At 37.3% G+C, this 22302-nt stretch overlaps 3 protein-coding genes across 3 annotated transcripts; all 3 read left to right on the top strand.

Annotated features, from left to right (window-relative positions):
- Nucleotides 1-1947: 1947 nt before the first annotated feature.
- LOC111784112 (NDR1/HIN1-like protein 1) lies at nucleotides 1948-2847 on the top strand. Its single transcript, XM_023664943.1, has 2 exons — nucleotides 1948-2447; nucleotides 2540-2847. Exons 1-2 carry the CDS (start codon nucleotides 1959-1961, stop codon nucleotides 2690-2692), a joined length of 642 nt encoding a protein of 213 aa, XP_023520711.1. The 5' UTR covers nucleotides 1948-1958; the 3' UTR covers nucleotides 2693-2847.
- Nucleotides 2848-3381: 534 nt separating this feature from the next.
- LOC111784100 (nuclear speckle splicing regulatory protein 1-like) lies at nucleotides 3382-9865 on the top strand. The gene is made up of 5 exons (XM_023664926.1): nucleotides 3382-3461; nucleotides 8066-8245; nucleotides 8345-8467; nucleotides 8580-8798; nucleotides 9282-9865. The coding sequence occupies exons 2-5, from the start codon at nucleotides 8087-8089 to the stop codon at nucleotides 9741-9743; spliced, it is 963 nt and encodes a 320-aa protein (XP_023520694.1). The 5' UTR covers nucleotides 3382-3461; nucleotides 8066-8086; the 3' UTR covers nucleotides 9744-9865.
- Nucleotides 9866-20927: 11062 nt separating this feature from the next.
- Nucleotides 20928-21694, top strand: LOC111784114. Its single transcript, XM_023664945.1, has one exon. It carries the CDS (start codon nucleotides 20998-21000, stop codon nucleotides 21685-21687), a length of 690 nt encoding a protein of 229 aa, XP_023520713.1. The 5' UTR covers nucleotides 20928-20997; the 3' UTR covers nucleotides 21688-21694.
- Nucleotides 21695-22302: the final 608 nt, after the last annotated feature.

Here is a 22302-nt window from a genome sequence, read left to right on the forward strand (position 1 = left end):
TGCTGAAGGGTGAGTCGAGGACGAGCCACCGCAAGGCAGGTTGACGTGCCGGTCTTGGGTAGGTTCGGTTGCGGGTCAGCTTAGGGCTGAGTGAACAGAACTGAGTCGAGTGGGTCGAACTGAAATTGGGAGTTGGGTTGAAGACTCGACTAAGTTGTGAGGTGGCTGGACTGTAGGCTTTGGAAGCAAACTGGGCCGCATGTGAGTCGATTTGGGCCGTAGGTGCGTGGCTGGGCTTGCAGATTCTGAGCCTGGCTAGGTTTGGAACCAACCCTATGCCCTTAATGGTCTACTTGTTGAAGCTCAGCTTCGGAGTTAGGCTTGGATTCCAAATCTACCACTTGTACCCGAGGCTACCGTTTATGAGAAAGTAGTATTTACTTTGTGGGTTTACGTGTAACGTGTAGAGAAGTACCATAAGTAAAGTCAAAGGGCCTATACACAGATGACGACTTCTATCGAGTCGGTCATAGAATGAAAACTTAGATAGTTTTTTCGCATATTAGTTATGTACTTATGTAACGGTCCAGATCCACCGCTAGCAAATATTGTCCTCTTTGGGCTTTCCCTTTCGGGCTTCCCCTCAAGACTTTAAAATGCGTCGGTTAAGAAAAGGTTTCCACACCCTTATACGGTGGTTTGTTCTCCTCCCCAACCAATGTGGGACATCACAACTTATGTTTCCATTGATAGAATAGTATAGTAACGTTTCAATTTTAAATTCCATCCATTGCTTTCCATAATAATAAAGAAATAAAAATCGAAATCGAAATCCCGATGCATGATTAGGTTTACAAGTGAAGTCATAGGAGAACTTTAGAAGTTAGAGAGGAAGAAGGAGGTTGGAAATGACATTAATAATTCTCCTTTTGTAACCATATGATTACATCACTCACATTTCTTCAAAGGAGGCTTCTTTTTTTCCCTTCAAAGCAAGGAAATGAACCAACTCCTATCCCTTACCCTACCAAACTCACCTACTCATAACCACCATTCATATATTATTGCTCTTTTAAGTTCCGTTCACTTGTCATCGTTCATCATGATTTCAGAATCAAATCGCTCCATTTTTAAGCTATCCATTGTTAATTCTAATTGAATATCGAATTCAAATTTTGTTTTCATAGTACGAAGGTACGAGAATTTGAATCTCTGACTTTAAGAAAAGAAATATAGTCAATGATAAAGAAATAAAATAACTAAACGACCCTTCGAACATACTGCTTTCCGACATTGATACAAACCTATTAGACCCTTCAAGCATACCTCTTCCTATCTACTGGACCCTTCGAGCACACCTCTTCTCAAGACTGTTACAAACCTACTAGGCATCACATAACCTGTAACAACCTAGATTCACTGCTAACAGATATTGTCCTTTTGGGATTTTCCTTTCGGGCTACCCCTCAAGGCTTTAAAACGCGTCTGCTGTGGAAGGTTTTCACACCCTTATAAAGGGTGTTGTGTTCTTCTCCTCAACCAACGTGGGACATCACAATCCACCCCTTCTTGGGCCCAACATCCTCACTGGCACTCATTCCTTTCTCCAATCAATGTGGGATCGCCACCAAATCCACTCTCATTTGGGGCCAGCGTCCTTACTGGCACATCGTTCGGTGTTTGGCTCTGATACCATTATTGTGATGTCCCACATTGGTTGGAGAAGAGAACAAAACACTCTTTATGAAAACTTTTCCACATCAGACGCGTTTTAAAGCGAAAAGTTCAAAAAGGACAATATCTGCTAGCGGTTGGTTGAATTGTATTAGATCAATAGACCATCCGGTCATAATCATTGGACTAAATGAAATTATTAGTATGTTATATAATATAATATGTGTTTTCGAAAAAATAATCATCTAATAATTGAATAATGTACTTCCACTGTCACCTACTATAAAACTATCTTGTTTGTGAAGCCAAAAATATATCCCTTTCTCTCTCTCTCTCACACAACAATGACGGTAAAGGACTGCGACCACCACCACCACCACGACTGCGAGCGCCGCCGTCTCTACCGCCGAATAGCCTGCGCCATCTTCACTGTCCTCCTCTTGATTAGCCTTGTCATCTTCCTCATCTGGGCTATCCTCCGGCCGTCCAAGCCCCGCCTCATTCTCCAAGACGTCACCGTTTTCGGCCTGAACGTCTCGTCGGTGCCACCGGCTGCCATCTCGATCACCATGCAGGTCACCATCTCCTCCCACAACCCCAACTCCCGCATCGGTGTTTACTACCAAACCATGGATGTTTACGCCGCCTACCGCGGCCAACAGGTCACTCTCCCGACGCTCTTGCCGCCGACTTACCAAGGCCACAATGATGTCACCGTTTGGTCGCCGTTTTTGTACGGCGAAGCTGTGCCGGTGGCGCCCGAGTTTGCTGAAGCTTTGAATGAGGATAATAACGTTGGAGCCATGCTGTTCAATATCAAGATCAATGGACAGGTTTTGTTCGTATAATATATTTTATATAGCTGTAATCAGTATTTTTTTTTTTTTTTTTCTTAACATTAATATATTTTGTCTCGACGAAACAGGTTAGGTGGAAGGTTGGGAGCTGGATCTCAGGCAGGTATCGGTTGAACGCGAATTGTCCGGCGTATATAAAGTTCGGCGATCCAAAGAATGGGATTGCATTCGGACCGGCGATGAAGTTTCGGTTTGTCCAAGGTTGTTATGTCGATATTTAAGGTCGCAAGAGTCCACTTCTTGTATTTTCTTTTCCACGACCCTTATAAGTCTTTGTGATCAACGAGATTTATTTGAATTATAGTTTTATTCTTTAAATCTGACTCCTTTTTATATGTATACACACATAATAGATTGAGGGAACTTTTTGGACCAACCTAAAAGTTCGGGTTGGTTGGATTAGTAGTCTAACCTAACTCGAAATTGTTTTGCAACTCAACCTAATTCTCTATTTTCAGATGGTTGAAAAAAATATATATTTTTTTTAAAAAGTTATCCACCATACATTATCATTCTTGGTTAAAAGTTCATAAACAAACACAAATTCATCCATAATTATTCAAATAAACAATTTTTTTATTTTTTATAATATAGTCCGAGAATTGTAATATTATAACATATTCTAAGAAAATATAAGAATAGATTCTAAAATTAAAAAAAAAATAAAAATAAAAACAAATATAAATATATTTTTATTTCTCGTGAAAAGATTTATTTGTGTACGACAGAGCTGGAGGGTGAGAATATTTACTAAAACCACCTCACTAAATAGTGCGTGAAAGTTCTCTATTTATAATTCATATGGGCTTATGAAAGGAAGCCTTAGAAGCCCAATTCGTCGTATTCCATTGGGCCCGGCCCAAATCGTTTTCATTTAAAATAAAAAGAAAAAGAAAAAAACTCCTCCCTCGACCCTCAGTTTCACGGCGGCTCCCCCTCCTTCGGATCAGGCACCGCCGTTCTGCTCCCTTTTTCATCTCTGGATCTCAGGTATTCTTCTTAATTCCCATCTCTGTCTTTCAATCTTTCTTGTTTTGCTATATTTTGAATCCAATCTTCTGGTTTCATTGCAACCGATTTTGCTCCTCGATGGGTTCATCCGATTTCTCACTCGAATATCAGCTTCAATTTACTTCTGGCCTGTTTGGAATTGCCAAAATCACCTTTGCAATTGCGCAGAGGATGAAATTGATTTTTGAAGTGTTAGTTGGTAGATGATTTTTGATAGGGTGACTGACCTGAAATCAGCTCCAAAATTTACCTGGATTTTATTCAGCTTGCCCATAAATATAAGAACACGATTCTCAGCCCTGAACAATTTCTTTGCTTTCGATTTTTTCCGCTTTCTCTCACCATTGTAGCATCTTCAGAGGACTCTTTCATCTCCGGCCGCTTTCTCTCTCGTTCTGCTGATCATTTCGTTGGTTTTCGCTGGTAGTTGTTAGCTTCATCCTTGTTTGAGTTTTGGACGTGTGGTTTCCACATTGATTGTGAACTGTTTGCATTATTCTTAATTTTGAACTAGGTTTTCAATTTGTTTATGTAATTTTGACTGGTGGTTTTGATTTGTGTTTCGTTTTGAACTAGGTTTTTGATTTGTTCCGTAATTGCTTCATTGATTAGGTTGCCAATGGTGTGTTCTTTGCTTTTCTTACTTATGATTGAGTGGTGTATTTCTGGAATTCGACGGCAGTAAGTTTTGTTTCTTTGGTGTGATGATGTGTTTTTGTTTGTGCTTTTCGTGTGGTATTGCATTGTTGGAGTTTGCCTTCATTTGTGAAGCTTTTCTGTTTTCGATTTTGATCGTACTGAAGGGGCTTTTTTTTGTTAATTGTGTATATGAAAATCCTTGCTGGAGCATTGTTATTTGGAAGCTTTTGGCTACCATTATATTTCTAGGGAGCTTTTTTGTTAGTTGGAAGCTTTTGGCTACCATTATATTTCTAGGGGGCTTTTCTTTGGTTGTCATTGTTTTGATTGTGATAAGATCAGTAATCTTCTACCATTTTGTTTCCTTCTCATCCTCCTCTGATCAATAATCTTACTTCTCTTTCTACTTTTGCATCTGTTTTTTTGTGAATTGTTCATTTAGCTATATATATATATATATTATCATAATTCTGGTGTGAATAGTTAATTTAAGTTTAGCAAATATTATATGTAAATCACTTCAAACCAAACATTCAAATGGCTATATGAAAATCACTTTACAAAACCAATTGTAATTAGATCTCTTTTTATAAAATCACTTATACTACAATGAGTCTCAAACATGCCCTTCATGATTAAACCCATTTGAGTTTGAGCATGCTTGTTCTATCCCGTTTGGTTTTGTGTTCAACTTGATTCGGATTTTACACTTCCTTCAGTTCTCATTTCTTTCCATCTTATTGGTTGTTTTCCGTTTCACATGTTCTTCATTTTTGCGTGCAATCCTTTTCTGTTCTTAATCTCTTCGATTTGATTATTCTTTTTCATATCTTTTTGCACTTGTCCCATCGCCCTGGATTTCAATTTCATTTTCTCTGTGCTCTTCAATTTCGATTTTGCAAGTCCAGTCATCATCTCCACCAAGTGTTTTTCTAATTCCACCTGTGTTCTTCTAGTCCCTGAACCCATATCAAACTTCTCTGGCTAACTTGATTGGAACAAAGGATTGAAATAGAAATTGTACTGAAAACTTGATTAACAAAAGAAAAAAGAAAAAAGGGAAAATATTCCAAAGCAACTTAGAGGGACCTCAACCTGAGCAAGTTGAAGCTAAGAGAGAAAAATACACTTTTGATATCTCAGGTTTGAGTTTGGTGCTAAGTTCGGTGCATTTAGGTACCTGAGCTTTCAAACTCAACAATTTAGGCCATGAGTTTTGGATTTAGTTGCATTTTAGTTCTTCCGTCCAAATTTTAATTTTCTTTTTTCTTCTCTCCCTTCTCTTCTCTTTTCTTTCTCCCTCCCCCTCACATCCTCCTCCTTCTTCCATGGCTACCGTAGCCGTGCACCATCATCACAACTAGTTGCCTCTTTCGACAGACCATAATGACAATCCGATAGCCTCTGATTGGTGGTGACAAACATAGCTTGCACACCCATGGCTTCACGACCCACTGATGATAACAATTCCTTAAATTTGTGACTCTAACAACTCCTCCCAATTGACGGTGACTTGACAATACTCACGAATTGATCTGGTAAAGCCGCGGAAACCTGTGAGCTAATCCAGATGTCATATCTGGAACAAACCCAAATCTGGTGCAAGGAGGTGATAGTTGATGGCTTTGTTGTGAGGGGGCAATCACTGACAATGCTAGTGCGAAGAGGCATTGTTTGTCAGGCTTTGCTGCTGCAAAGATTATTCCTTGACAGAGCTGTTGCGAGGACGTACCCTCAACAACGAATGTGCAACTATCACAAGAGAAGAGAGACGAAGATAAAGAGGGGGAGTGTAACAAGGCTAATACACCAGATCCCATCAGAACTCACTCCCAGAGTGTAACAAGGCTAATACACCAGATCCCATCAGAACTCCCATCAGAACTCTGTTGTTAAGCGTGGGAAGTCCTTGTGTTGGACCCCTTTAAAATGTAATGGACTGATTTGGAAAATATGATAATAATTTCCGCTAGAAATCTTGCGAGATTTTCGACAAGGGTTTAACGCAAGTGGAAATGTTTTCTTAATCCCTTAAAAGCCCTTTTTCATCCATCTATCCCATTACCTTTGTTTTGCTGTTTACGCATGCACCGAGAGCCAAAAAGAGTGAAAGAAACGAGAAGTCGAGAGAGAGATTGAAGGATTTGGAGAAGGGAAATCGAGAAGCTTCGTTTGTGAGATTTTTGGGGTTTAGGGAAGAGGTTTACCGTGGAGTTGTTGTACGAGTGAGAGGCGGACGAACGGTGGCAGAAACGTGCGGTTATGGCGTCAGAATTGTTGGCATAAACGTGCAGTTACGACGTTGGAGTCGTTAGCATCTCCGTCGAAGAAAGGAAAGAGGATATCTAGGGGTTTTCAGCATATTCGGGTGAGGAATAAAGAACATCGGGTCGGCATTCAGATCCGGATATAGCCCACGATCCAAATATAATAACTAACCCAATTGTCACAACCCAACTGTAGCCCACGGTAGCCCATCAGCACATACAACCCTGTCTAACCCCAACACAAACTGCACATACAACCCTGTCTAACCCCAACACAAACTGCCGTGCTATTCTGTAGTCAATGTCCACCAACTCCAAGGCGAAATGATTCAACTTGGAAAACTCTCCGGCGTATGTGGTAACAAAACGCCCCCTCTGACACAACTGGGTGAACTCTTGCTGCTTGCGAAGTTGAACGTCCTCTCGGTATAGTACTCTTCAATAAAAGCACCCTTGAATTTCGCCCACGAGATTGCACCTCCCTCAGGACTAATAATTTCGCGGGTGGACTGCCACCATAGTTCTGCATCATCTTGCAGCATGAATGCTGCACACTCCACCTTCTGATCTTTAGGATAGTTGGTCAACACAAACATAGTCTCTATAGATCTAAGCCACATTTGTGCTACAGTCGGATCATTAGAAGTTCCCTTAAAGGTTCATGGGTCACCCCTCTTGAAATCACGCAAGTACCTTACTTCCTTGGTCGATGATGAGTCATTTGCTTGTTGATTAGCAGTCAGGTTTTGTATAACAGTTTGCAATGCGTCCACCAGAGCAGCTGTACTATCATAATGCATTACTATCATAACGCAATGCATTCACCACAGTTTGCACAGCACATTACATGTCACTGGACACCACAAAAAAGCAAAGGCCCACATGATTTCATTGCAAACATAAATATCAAACGTGCGTCCGTACTATCATAATATAAAGGGAAAGTATCTCGATGCACATGATATACAAACATGCATGAGGTCCCATGATTTACATTTCATGACATAATACTTAATACCTTTCATTACTCTTAGCATTTCATATTATAACTCATTTATTTCATATTATAACTCATTTATGGAACATTTATGCATGAAAACATTTTTCAATTCATTTCATGAAAATAGGGTAATGGATTACAGGCATACGTAGCAAATCTCTGATCAATACAAGAATACATAAATATTGCATAACTTAGACATTTCTATGGTACATAGGGCATACACCATCATACAATATACTAAGCTAACACCTACAGTGAGGTTTGGTTGACCTTGATCCAAGTTACTCACAGTAAGTTAAGTGCTAGAATTTATTTATTTTTGGAAAACCGAATCGTTACAATTAGGCTGATTATTCACCTTTTTTTTTCTTTCCATTTATCTTGTAAACCAAGTCATGAAGGCTACTTTACCGTTTGTTCATTGTTGGCCAATATTCTGACAATTTATTTTCCTCATAGCTGCTTTACATTTTCTGCCCATATTTAGCAGCTGACGAGGATTCTAGCCAATGTTTAAGATTTAGGCCATTGTGTTCATACAACATTCAGGACCTTGAAAAGTATTTTTATTTTGTTTAATCTTTCCTAGTAGAGAATTGGTGTTTTATGCATATGGAAGAATTTTGTATGTTGTATGTTTTATGCATCAATGAGGTACATTCAAGTCTTCACAGGAACAGTAGAAGACATTAAAAATGAGCAAGTACGGCCTACAACTTAGAGTTAAGCCATCACAGCAGAAACAGCCTACAAGACCGCCCCTTCCTGCTCCTCTTGGATTTCAAGACGACGACGACGACGATGTCGAGAGAGAGATATCCCGACAAGCTTCCAAGAATAAGGCACTTAAGGATGTAAGCTAGCTTATATATGTATGACTGTGTCATTAACACGAATATCATGGTCGTATGCTACCCTTAATTTTATTTTTCTCCCTTGAAATATCAATTTAGATCGAGGAGCAACACAAGAAAGCACTAGCGGAAGATCCGTCGGTTTTCGATTACGATGGAGTCTACGATGAAATGAAAGAAAAGGCTGTTCTACCTCGAGCATATGATCGTGAAGAGCGAAAGGTATGTTTATAATTTGATCCCAAACTTGTGTAAAAATACAGTATCACCCTAATGTAATGCTCTGCCAGTGTGGTGAAATTACTTATTTGCTCACTGCCTTTTCATATTGCAGCCAAAGTATATTCAAAATTTGATGAAGAAGGCAAAAGAGCGAGAGAGAGAACAGGAGGTTATATATGAAAGAAAACTAGCCAAGGAGAGAAGCAAAGATGATCATCTTTATGCTGGTAAGGACAAATTCGTCACTAGTGCCTACAAAAAGAAACTTGCAGAACAAGCTAAGTGGATGGAGGAAGAACGTCTCCGACAACTTCGAGAGGAGAAAGACGATGTATGTTTTAACTTTGCACTCTGTTTCTTTTTCTTTTCGTTTTATAGTTTTATAAGTTATTATACTTTGCTAAATGCCCTCCGTGACAAAATGAGCGAGTATAAGTTATTTGTGACTGTACGAGGAACATTGAACCTAACAAGGGTCCTAATATGCGACCACTAATAAGGGTCCTAATATAATCACAAAATGATTTAGGACAAAATGATTTAGGACCATGTTAGGAACATTGAAACATTCTTTGAAACATTCTTTATAATAGTGCGGAAATTTCTCTCTAGCAGACGAGTTTTAAAAATCTTGAGGGGAAGTCCGGAAGGGAAAGTCTAAAGAGGGCAATATCTGTTAGCGGTGGGCGAGGATCGTTACAGCAATCCATTATCTTGTTCTTGGGTTATCTTAAGAATTGCTTTATGCTTTTGTTAATGTGTGTTTTTCATTGACAGCCAATTATCTGATTGTTCTTTTTGTTCTAATTTGAAGGTTACCAAGAAGAGCGACATTAGCGACTTTTACTTCAACCTTCAAAAGAATATTGCCTACGGTGCCGGTAATGCAGTCGAGCCGAGGGAACCTCCACAGAAGCTTCAGTCAGAGAAGCAGGCTGAAGTCCAGAAATTGAAGAAGCATGAAGAGAGTGTTAATGCCGATATTGTTAATGATCATCAGTCACCGAAATACCCCAGCTCGCCTTCCCAGTCAGCAAAGACAATAGAACAGGATCGTCACCTCGAAGAGCACCTTTCGAATTCAAACAAAACAACACCTTCTGATGTACGAGGTACTAGCCCCCCTCCATTACACAATAAAACTCCAGTTGAGAAACAGCCCGAACATGACCAAGGTGAACAACAACCAAAGCGCGATCATCATAAAAGAAGTGAAGATGCTGTCGCTGCTGCAAAAGAGCGATTTTTGGCTCGAAAAAGAACAAAGGAGGTGTGAAATACTTGACCTGTATGGATTAACCTGAGGACAAATATGTAAATGTTATTGTTCTATGGATGATAGTTGATAGTTATGTTCTTAATGGTCAAATTCATCTTGGATCTCTGGCTTTGACATCACATTTTTGTTTCGTGGTTCATGTGAGAATCCTTGTGTTGAGATAACAAGGAGAGCAACGGATGAAGCCTGATGACGCAGCTGCTCGAAGTTGCAGCATCTTCGTCGAAAGTAAGTAAACCAAGTTCTCATTTGTTAAGTCATATAGGCATATTTCTTTCTCCACTGTTGTTTTCGGAAGAAACTTTTGGATAGGTATGCCACGTCTGAACGGAATTCTTTTTGGTTAAAGAATCTCTTTCAAGTTGCTCTGGAACCATTAAGAGATCTAGAAGGTCGTTTAGGCCTTGAATTTTGGACTTTCCATAAGTAGTCTGACCTTGCCGAAAGTAGGTCATAGGAGCAAATGAGTGACCTATTTTTGAGTCTCGAAGCAATATTTTCCTTAAATGCATATCCAGTTTATTCCAAACATCTCATTTTTCTCCTGAACCAAATCCTCATTAACCTCGATTTCTTATCTTTTCTTTTCCGAACCTATTCTATTGGCTGACATCCCTTATCTCTTAAAAGCAACAAGAAAGGAGTAGGATGCATGAACCTCCTAACATGTTTTATTGTTGCATTAAATGATGGGCGGTTGGTTGCGTGCAGAGGGAATGTCATTTTGAAACATGTGATTTAGATGTCAAGACATTGGACATCAATTCTTGTCTAGCACGCCAAATGACATAATAATTTATAATAAAGTAGGGAGCAAATCATTTAAAGCAAATCTTTTAATCTTATCATCAGCATATGGAATGATTCTGTTCTTTGTTAGAACCCGAAAACTGAACGAAGCTCATCAACGAACTCATACCATAAACACTCACTCAATTGGTTATTAACATACCTCACCAACTTTGCTTTGATGAGGAATGCTTACACGCATCTTTGTGGCCATAATATGCTCCTCTTGTTCAATAATACCACGTCTCTTATCATGGTCCAAGCTAGAGGTTGATGTTCATATCTATACAAGCCTAGTACCAAACAAGAAAAATTAAATGTATAAATTGATAAGACAATGAAAATTAATCGAGTTTGTTGATGAAAGAAACCATTTTCTGGTTCTGGAGAGTGAGAAAGAGTTGTGTACAACTTTTAAAAATTCAAACTCAATTAATTTCTTATAATTAATGATATAATTTTTTCTAAAAAATGAATTTGATACGTTTCTAGTAGTTTGTTTTTTTCTTTCCGAACATTTTGAATATTTTTTTGTTGTTGCTGTGTTTTATAGTCCTCGAACTTTTAATTATGTAATGGAATTAGTCTTGCACTGGATTCATCGGGCTCGGAGTCCAATGAATCAATAGTTAACCATTTTTTTAGGGATTGCTATCGCAAAGCTAGTCGATGTCTGCTGTAATGGTTGAAAATATCCAAACCTGCTCACCCACCCCACCTCATACGACTAGTTTGGGGGGAGGGGTTGGCTGTTCGCCTTTTGGAGACACCTAAAATCCTCACATTTGAAGGACGTTCTTTTATGAAAATTTCAATTTTTTTAAAATTAATTTGAATTTTACACTATGTCCAATAAATACGTCATTTTTCAGATATTTTAACATTTTGAATATTTTAAATTTTTTTAAAAAGATGCGAAGAACACCATATTTAAATAAGATGAACCCGGATATTGATTTGTGGTATGATTGGTGGTAGGTCACTGAACTTGATATGGTTGACAAGTCATATCATAAACTTGTGAATCAGAAGTCATATTGTATCCATATCAAAGGAGTTAATGAGTTGATTTTCAAAACCAAATTGGATATTCCTACCGGCAAAACTCAAAGGTCAATGTTCAAACTTTGTATTAAATGATAATTTAGACATTGTGAATTGTATACTCCATGTTTGGCCGTCTTTCCTCTCTTATAAATCATATACAGCTTCCAATTGTTGATACAAAGATTTGATCTTTCAATTCTTCCTTCTTCTTCGTTTCTCCGTTTTTCCATTGAAGAACTCTAAATTATGGGTCGAAATTTCAACCATCCAAAGTCAGAACCGATACTGCAAGATTTGTTTTTGGCAGGATCTAGCTCGAAAACTGAGGACGCTACGACATCGGTCATGGTGCTACTGGGATGTACTCAATGCCTTATGTACGTCATGTCGTCGAAGTTCGATCTCAAGTGTCCCAAATGTAATAACACTACGTTGCTCGATGTTCACAATTTGGCCAATCAAGCATCCAAGAAAAATCTTGTTGACATGTCAATCGACGTTGCTAAATGAGGAGTTTATCGACATGCCCATTGTAGTTACCTTCTTTACCTTTATGTATACTCTTTTACTTTCGTTTCTTAATTTAGCTTCCTCGTTCGAGCACTTTTTTTTCAATTCATTCTATGTCATGGTTTAAGGAACTATTTGATATTACTAGATATCTTCAAATCATGTCATATCATGTCAATTGATAATAATGAAAGATATATATATTTTTTTGCTCGATAGTTGATTTGATAGACTGAAAACTCTCTCTTTCTATATATTTTTAGTCAAATTCTCAACTTTAGTCATTTTCAAACGGTACAAAATTTCAAAATATGGTTGTGGGTTACGTAGAGAGAGAGAGCAAAAAGAAGAGAATGAAAGAACAAAAGAATAGAGAAGAAAAGCGATGAGGATTATCATTCATGGACGTTGATAAGATCTTTTCATTTAGCAGCACCTTAGGATGGCATAGCCTTAAAGTTAAGGGCGAGGCTCAAACAAAGAAAGGCTTACGGTGGATACCTAGGCACCCAGAGACAGGAAGGGTGTAGTAAACAACGAAATACTTCGAGGAGTTGAAAATAAGCGTAGATCCGAAGATTCCCGAATAGATCAACCTTTCAAACTACTCCAAAATCCAAGAGAAAGTAGGAAAAAATGAAGTAAATAAATAGATCATATCATAAAAAAAATACTTATTAGGGTATATTTTCAAGCATATATCAACTTTTGTGAAGTTAATTAGGTCTTCATTGCATTCCAATGTACGCATTTTTAGATGTGTGTTTTGAAGATGCAATCTCGCATATAATCGAATGCCATTAACATGATTGAGGTATTGTAGTGATTGACCTCCAATGTTGATGGTTATGTAATCATGACGACGAGTCGGAGATACATTTTTTTGACAGCTCTAGGCGAGCATTTTGGCTGATCTAGCTCAGGTATGATAAGTTTTAGATAGCAGCGTTAAGCTTGCATCAATGGGTGTAGTAGTTTCGCTCTGCGAACTAAGTGGCCCTACTATCGATCCGGTCGAAGACTTGTCTTATGTATGATGATGCATGGCTAGTGGCCCTTGCACATGTCATGTATAATGATATGATATGTTATGATGATGTGATATACTATGATACTGTGATATGTTATGACGTCGTGATATATTATGATGATGTAATATGTTATGATGATGTGATATGCTATGATGGTATGATATGTTATGATGATGTAATATGCTATGATGACATGAGATGTATGATAATATGATATATTATGACGTTATCTCATGTTACGATAATAGACATGTATAAGATGTCATGTTGCACTATTATATGACATGCTACGACATGTATGACAATGAAGAGTTTTCTGATATACTACCTGTAAGTAATATCATGAATGATGAATGTATGAAAGATTATGCATGTTGCCTAGGATAATATGTGAATAATGTGTGGAGTTGTGCCGCATGAATGTTTAAGATAAAAAATATAGGAACCTCATGCATATTATATGTTCATTTACATCGGGATACTATCCCTTATATGATGAGTACATATGCGTATACTATGATGATGACGACTACTATCATGCTTGACATGATACACGACGATCATTGTACCTCCAAACGTCTGTCTAACTACAACCATATAGCCGAACCATGTAGGCCTAGGGTGTGTGCGAGTCTGTCTGGTGGGCCCACATTCGCACGTGTAGGTCGTGTGTAAGAAAGTACTACACATCCAATTTGTTCGAATTGAAAGCCACTTAAGAGATTATGATTTTAAATGATAGGTCTCTCTGTTCTTGATTGCATGTGTTTGCATTTCTTGGCTACAACAGTGGGTCACTTATTGAGTATTTCTTAAAATACTTAAGTCATATTCTACTTTTATATTTCAAGTAAAGTTAAGACACCCCTGTACGGTTGACGGCGACATCACACGAAAGACCATAGAACCTGTATAGGATAATTGCATTTATTTCCGTAGATCTTAAGTTAGTATAAGACATTACTTTTTTTAATATTTTCCTTTGAATATTTTTCCTTAGGTTGTTAAGATCTTTTCATAAACGTATAGTCCATGAGATTGTTTTATGAAGTTACGTAAGACATATGGTAGCGATTTTAGGTCAGGCATATGGCTAGCGACTCTAGGTGAGTAGAAAATTTGGGTCGTTACAGGTCATTTCTCGAAGTCCCTAATCTCATCTATAGTAACAAAATGATGCTAAAAAAAAAAAAAAAAAAAAAAAAAAAAAAAAAAAAANCTTCCACAACCCACCATTTTTCTCTACTAATTGCACATATTCACACTAGCTTAGTAGCTTGGAGACCAACTTTACGAGCGGACTTAAAAAGAACATCTCATTTAGAGATGAGTATTTATCCGACGAGGATCCGTTCCGAATGTAGTGGAGAATTTTCGTTTAAACAGGGAATAGGGAGAGATTTCTTCTCGTCACATAAATGAGCCTAAAGATGGGGATTGTATTCTCCATCCCCACTCAATTCTCCGTCCCCACTTTTTTACAAATTATAATAAATTATAATAAACGAGCCTAAATTTTTATTTCAGTCATTTTTTTTTATTTTGGCAAACATGCCCAAATGTATAAATTAATATTATTATTTATATATTACAACCTTGTATTTAATTTGAAACTATATATATATATATTTGAATAAATATGTTATGATATTGAAATTTGATTTTTAGAAGTGAATATTATATTATATTTTTTGTTTGTGAATATTATATTAAATTTTGGTATATATATATTTTTTAATAAAAATTATATGGTAAAATAAAAATGATTTGAAATAGTTCGTTCGAATTTTTTTTTTTAACCTGAAAAAAATTCTCTCAAAACTCAATCCACACGAATTCCACAAAAGATGAATGGAGAATTTTACGAGAATGATGAATGAAAAATGGGTGGGGATGAAGAAGGTTTCCCGTCCTCGCACTTAAACATCCCAATGACACTTTAAGTCATAGCACCTTTGTAGTAAAAAACGAAAAAAAAAAAAAATACTGTCGGAGGCAAAGCACACAAATGATTTGTTTGAATCCCAAATATTACTTTATGGGTATAGATAATTAATATAAAACACTTAAATGTTTGAGGGACTAAATGGAGTATGTTTGATGAAGAAATCGAGGCCTAATTCGACTTAAGTCGAGCTGCCCAATAGAGGGGAGAAAACTCGTTCTAGATTGAATTGTAAACCGAGAAAAGAAACTCAAAATTTGCCTCATTGATAGAGAGAAGCGACCATATGAACCAAGAGAGTCAGACCGCGACCATAGTGTCAAGGCCTCAATAAGCTGACAGGCATTCTGCTAGACATGTGGACATCTACCCTAGAGACAAGGAGAGGGTCAAGAGGTTGGGTTGAGAAACCACAATGCCACAAATGCGAGAAATAGCACTCAGGCAAATGTTTGGTCGGATCTAGGGCCTGTTTTAGATGTGGTCATGAGGGTCACATTGCCAGGTCATTGCACTAAGAATCCAATTGAGATGCCTAGAGGTTCATGAGGGAGTGAGAGAACTATGAAAACTCGCTCACAAGAAAAAGCTTATGCATCTATTAGTAGGGACTCTGGTACATCTGACATCGTGGTGACAGGTACACTATCCATACTGGGACACTACACATTAACATTGTTTGATTCCAGTTCTAAGCATTCTTTTATATCCATGCCATTTGTTAGTCAAGGAGGGTTCAAAGTAGAACCCTTATTGCATGTGTTAACGGTTAGTAATTTAGCGGGGTAGATCTAGTCACCAAAAATAGGATAAAAGACATACAAGTAATAGTAGTCAAACGAACCATAAGCGTAGACTTGAAAGTAGTGGGTATGACGGACTTTGACATCATATTAGGAATGGATTGGTTAGTCGAGAATTATGTCAGTATAGATTGACACAAGAAGGAGGTAGTATTCTCGCGGCCAACCGAACCCAACTTCAAGTTCAAGAAAACCTGTACGGTCGTTACCCCTAAGATAGTGTTGATGATGAAAGTCAACAGACTAGTATAACAAAGAGGGTGGCCATACTTGCTTGTGTAGTGGACGTAAAAGGGAAAAAGAAGGCTATGGATACGATACCAATAGTAAATGAATTCCCAAACGTCTTCTCAAAGGATTTACTAGGAGTTCCTTCTACTCGAGGCATAAACTTTGGGATAGTACTCGAACCAGGATCTGGACCCATCTCTAAAGCACTGTACCGCATGGCGCCAACAAAGCTAAAGGAACTTAAAGTACAATTATAAGCTTTACTGGATAAAAGGTTTCATCCGTTCTAGCATATCCCCTTGGGGTGTGTCGGTATTGTTTGTGAAAAAGAAGGATGACTCGATGCTCCTATGTATTGATTATAGGGAGTTAAACAAGAGAACAGTAAAGAAAAAGTACCCACTCACTCGCACCGAAGATTTGTTCGACAAACTCCGAGATACGACGATATTTTCTAAGATAGACCTTCGATCAGTTATCATCAGATTAAGATCAAAGAAGGAGATATACGGAAGACAACCTTTTGAACAAGGTATGGTCACTACGAGTTTATAGTGATGTCATTTGGCCTCACCAACGCCCCAATTGTGTTCATGGAGTTAGAAATTATATGTTGTATGATGAAATGTGCCTTATGGCTTGGCACGTGTCATATGCTTGTTATATGTGAAAGGTTATGAAATGATATGTTTATGGTACGTGAATGATATGATATATATGATATCATATGCCTGATAACATGTTCGTGATATGATATATGTTATGATGTAATATGATTGACAATACGATACATGTTGTGATATGATATAGGATATGATATGAACATGTATGATACGATACATTGGAAGACACAATATGTTTATGATATGACATATGTTTGACATAATGAAATATATGATATGATTGGCATGAAATACGATCATTGAAGACACGATATGTTTATGATATGTGCTTGCATCTAACGTCAATAGCGGAGTCACTTACTGAGTATTTCTTAAAATACTCAAGTCATATTATACTCTTATTTTCCAGGTAAAGGCAAGGCTCTCCTGTACAGCTGACGGTGACATCGCAACTTAGAAGATCATGACACATACATAGGGTAGTTTGCAACTTATACTTCGTAAACTATAAATTAGTATAGGTTAGTACGCATTTAAATGTAGTATATAGGTTAGTATAGGGCATTTCTACTTTATTTTATTTCAATTTTGGTTATCGTATTTAAAGACCTTCTAGAGGGACGCACCCACGCTCCACGACATGCCAGACCTCCTCACGACGTCTGCGCGTCCTCAAAGCCACATGCAAGGAAGGAAACAGAAGAAGGAGAAACGAGAGAGGAGAAGGACAGAAGAGAGAGAGGGAAACAAAAAGATTTTTCTGGCGAGATCCAAATCCAAGAAACCTTAACCAAAACGATCAAATCCGACATCAGATCACTCGATTCACTTCATGAAAGAGATTGTTGACCACCATATGTTCACCTAGGGTATGCTTCACGCCTGGTCTACCATGTGTCGACCCTCGGCAAAAACAGCCCTTCGGTTTGATCGGCTTAGACAGCTCGGCGTGGCTCCTCAGCTTATTCGGCTCGGGTACCCCTATTTTAGCTCAATTTCCACTGTTCCGACTCTCTTGGACCTATTTTTGGTCTCGATTAAGATAATTTAGGCCGTTTTAGTGTCGTATTTCACATATGATAGTTGAATTATTATTAATTTGTGAAATACTAACGAAATGTGACAAACAGTGTAATAGGAAACGAACCCTGGCGACATTTGGAGCAGCTCTCGAGGAACGAGAGCTAACATATAATAATTAGGGAGAACGTCGGCTAAGGCCAACCAAGTAAGCGACCTTACTATAGGATAGGCTAGAAAAATTGTACGAGCTACAATGTATGATAACTTTTGATGACTTATGATGACGTATGTGAATTATATGATGCAATGTATGAGTTGTGACATATAATGTCGTACTTGAATTATGTAATGATGTATGAGCTATGATGTATGATGATGTAGGATGACGTACGTGAGTATATGACGATGCATGATGTACTTGATGTATTTGATGGCGTTATGATGACTATGATGTGTATGATGCATGACATTTTCTTTAATATGATGATGTTTGCCATATTAAGCATGTTGCATGATGATGAATGCCATGTTGCATAATTTCGAGAGATTGACCTAGGACACAACCCTAAGAACATGAATAACAATATTAACATAAGTATCTAATGAGTGTGTATTACTAAATGTAATATAGAGATGAGAGTAGTGTTGTGTCAGAAATATGTTTTAAGACGAGAACTAGAGGGACCTCATGCATGTTGTGTGCACATAAGCATCAAGATACTTCCCCTCTACGATGATGAGTGTGGACTCACACAGTATGACGATGACAGTGATCATATTGAGCATGACACCCAAGGGTCTGACAATGATGGGTCCAGGGGGTACGAACCGCCTGAGGATTCACACTCGCATGTGTGGGTCTTGTGTAGGGAAGTATTACAAACCCATAGTTAGTTCGGACGAGAGGCCACCCCTAGTATGAGATAGATGGGTCCCTAAAGCATATTTGCATGTGTTTGCATTCAACATGACCTCTATAGTGGGATCACTTACTAAGTATTCTTCGAAATACTTAGGTCGTGTGTCACATCATTTTTCAGGTAAAAGCAAGGCACCCATGTACGGATGACAGCGATATCGCGAGCAGAGACCATGACACGTGCATAAGGATAGAAGAATATTTATTTTTCTAGACTTAGGTTAGAATATGTTGTCTTGCATTTCATATGTTTTAAATGATTTTGTATTTGTTTTATTTGCATTTTTCATGGTTATGGGTTGAACACGCAAGACTATGGTAGTGTTTTCAAAGATGTAATTGTTTTAAATTCTCAAGATTTTGCTATAAATGATGTTCTTTTTAAGAGTTATATTCCGCATATGAGTTGAGTATGAGATGTTAGTAGCAACTCTAGGTAAGTAGAAATTTAGGATAGTTACAAGAAGTGTTCGATACTTACACCCAAACTCTACCCGAAATTTATTTTCTTCAACTCGGCACGTTGTTGAGGTTATTTCTCTTCGTGGTCTTCTATGGAATTACTCTTTGAAGGTGCATAACCGAATGAGATCATCCTTGCTCAACGATTTTTCATGTAGGCTCAGATTCATATTTCGAGCTCACATTTGAAGTTCTTCAATGACTATCACTACTGGGGGAATAGGTTCTGTGCTCTTTCAACAATCGATTCCTTCATAAAACTTGTGGGTAATCTTGTTTAGAAGGCTCAGATTCATATTTCGAGCTCACAATTGAAGTTCTTCAATGACTATCACTACTGGGGAATAGGTTCTGTGCTCTTTCAACAATCGATTCCTTCATAAAACTTGTGGGTAATCTTGTTTAGAAGCGGTAGGATCAAGTATAAGGAAAAATGGTAGACAATTACTCTTAAATTTCTAAATTCGAGAGTAGGAGACCTAAAATCTAAAAGCTTATTACTTGCGATTGGGAGCTCGACTCAACTCAATTGTTGATCCATATGAATGCTCCAACTTCAAACTTTATAGAGGAAGCTTAAACCGACATTGAAATCTCGAGAATCATCGTAGTTGGGAGAATGAGTTTTCTGGATTATCCGTCAGAAATATCCTCTTCGATCAACGAGTTATCAAATTCCAATTTTAATTCTAGCCATTCGATGTGGTGAGCTATGAGTTCTCTAGAACCTATTCAAATTTGGTGAAGATCCAACAGTTGGATTAGAAGATCCGAAGGATTTTCTGGCGACATTACACTTTAGCGGATCTGATTTTCTGATCCGTGGTATTTTCGTAATAAGAGTATTTTGGTAATTTGTCATTTTAGAATATTTTATTATTATTTTTCTCTAAAAAATCCAAAAATTTTCTAAACATTCTTCATCTTTGGACATTTTCCCCTTCTTGACCATCTTGAATTTTTTTTTAGATAACGACATTCCGAAAAAAAAAAAAAAAATGACATTTTTGTCCCTTTCGTTTAGGAGTCTTGTCCTTGCTTATCCCTTTGACCATCTTGAAATTTTTTTTAGATAACGACATTCCGAAAAAAAATGACATTTTTGTCCCTTTCGTTTTTTTTGTCCCTTTCGTTTAAGAGTCTTGTCCTTGCTTATCCCTTACTTTCCTTCGATCCTTTGACGTGAACGACTTAAATCCTATTGGAATCAATTACCTTTACTTTAGGGTATTACAAAAAATTTATTTTTTGAGGTTTTCTTTGACGTTTAATATTTGTTATGAATAAATTATCGAATTTATTATATTTTATTTGGGAATATTTAAATTTTATTACTTGAAATCCAATGTGGAGAGCACGTTGGTAATGCTAGGCAGCTATTGTTGACATTTTTAATACTCTTAACAATTAATGAATACAAATAATTATGAGGAATAAAAAAATGAATACAAATAATTAACAAAATAAAAATCAATATTTATTTTTTATAGAAAAAAAAAAAACAAATACTAATACTTAGATTTTGTTTAAATATTTTATATTGACCCCAACTTAATTTTTATTTTTTTTTTAAATTTTCAAATATTTTATTTTAATTTTTGAACAATTGCATAGAAAATAATTTTATGTCAGGCACTAGATTCGAGATAAATAAATTTTGATTAAATATCATTGGTCAAAGAGTTAAATAAAATAGAATATTAAAATTTTTATAAATAAATAAATATATATATAATTTTATTATAAATAAATAAACTATTTACAGCAAATAGAAAAATAGATAATAGAAAATGGAAATTAATTAAAAAAAAAGTTCAAAATCGTCAGAGAAAAACCAGCATTAAATCATTGACCTAACTCTACACGAAATGACCATTTTACCCTCGCCATGTTGTGCCCTCCTCCATCCTTCATGTGGCCAATTCAATGCCCCTCACATGGCTTTCTGCAAGTGGCATCTCTTCAACCCATCAACCTTCACCGGCGGGCGGCTGTTTCCGGTCAGTATTATTAGAGATTCAGAGGCGATGCGACGTAAATTCATTCGAAACCTCGGTGAAAGCTCGGACGATGATTTCGTGGTGATAAGGAGAATTGAGTTGGAGGAAGCAATTGAGAAGCTCTTGAAGACCATTGGTGGAGTAAATTTTCTTCTCGATTATCATTTCAAGAATCGATTCGCGAAAATCGTCGTATGGGTCGTCGGAATTCTTCTCGATTGCGATGCTGTTCGGGATGCTGATCGCTACCGGGCTTTGGATTCCGGTGGATCTGGTGGTGGAGGTGCAGTCTTCGTCGTCAAGAGAGAGGCCGCCATTCTGGCCGCCGGAGCTGGAAGAGGAGAATCGGGATTTTGGGTGGTGGCGGTCGGGGTTAAAGAAGGCGGCGGTGCGCTTCTTGTCGGGTTCGACAATATCGGAGAGTTTTGGCTTACCACAGCCACCGCAGCCGGCGGTCGGAGAGAAAATGGATATGGAGAACTTCTTCTTGCGATTAGACATAATTTAGGGAGAGAGAGAGAGAGGAGGGTTTTTGGTGTATGGGTTAGGCTTTTCTAGTAGAGAGTCTTTGATAATTTATTTGATCATTCGGAAGATTTTGGATATTCTCTATAATTAGGTATAATTAGGTCTAGGCTGATTTATAGAATTTGGTACGAGAGTCTATGCTTTAAGAACAGGCTCGATCCATAGCTTAAGGTGGATTGAGCCCTAATTCTACATACTTTTCACACAAACCGACACAAAATTGAAAAAGAATTCATCAACTTCAACTACTTCATGTCCGTGTAAGCTTGTACTTTGTAGGTACACTTAACTATCCTTAGTTGTCAAATTTCGAGAAACTTTTTAAAAATGTACACAACTTTCTTAAATATAAAGCCGTTCCTGGGTTGGGTTGAATCGGATTGGAACGTTTTTTATGATTGGAACGTTTTTTATACCCAACCCTATTCAAGTTATAAATATTTCAGCTCAATCCGATCATGATTTTTTTTTTTGTGTTGGGTTGATTTGGGTTATTCTAGCCATTTATTCAAATTTAATTCAAATTAAAATAAAAAAAAATGTATACATTTTGAAAATTTGTCTTACAAATAGTTAAAAAAATAATTATTTTAAAGAATTTTCGAAAAATAAATAATAAAAAAATTATGAAATTAAATAAAAATA

The sequence above is a fragment of the Cucurbita pepo genome, unplaced genomic scaffold (genome assembly GCF_002806865.2).
Source record: "Cucurbita pepo subsp. pepo cultivar mu-cu-16 unplaced genomic scaffold, ASM280686v2 Cp4.1_scaffold000154, whole genome shotgun sequence".
Lineage (NCBI taxonomy): Eukaryota > Viridiplantae > Streptophyta > Magnoliopsida > Cucurbitales > Cucurbitaceae > Cucurbita > Cucurbita pepo.

Coding starts and splice junctions, on each gene's coding strand:
- LOC111784112 (XM_023664943.1), top strand. CDS start 1,959: ATGACGGTAAAGGACTGCGACCACCACCACCACCACGACTGCGAGCGC. Junction 2,448..2,539: donor ATATCAAGATCAATGGACAG/GTTTTGTTCGTA, acceptor TCGACGAAACAG/GTTAGGTGGAAGGTTGGGAG.
- LOC111784100 (XM_023664926.1), top strand. CDS start 8,087: ATGAGCAAGTACGGCCTACAACTTAGAGTTAAGCCATCACAGCAGAAA. Junction 8,468..8,579: donor ATGATCGTGAAGAGCGAAAG/GTATGTTTATAA, acceptor TTCATATTGCAG/CCAAAGTATATTCAAAATTT. Junction 8,799..9,281: donor TTCGAGAGGAGAAAGACGAT/GTATGTTTTAAC, acceptor TCTAATTTGAAG/GTTACCAAGAAGAGCGACAT.
- LOC111784114 (XM_023664945.1), top strand. CDS start 20,998: ATGACCATTTTACCCTCGCCATGTTGTGCCCTCCTCCATCCTTCATGT.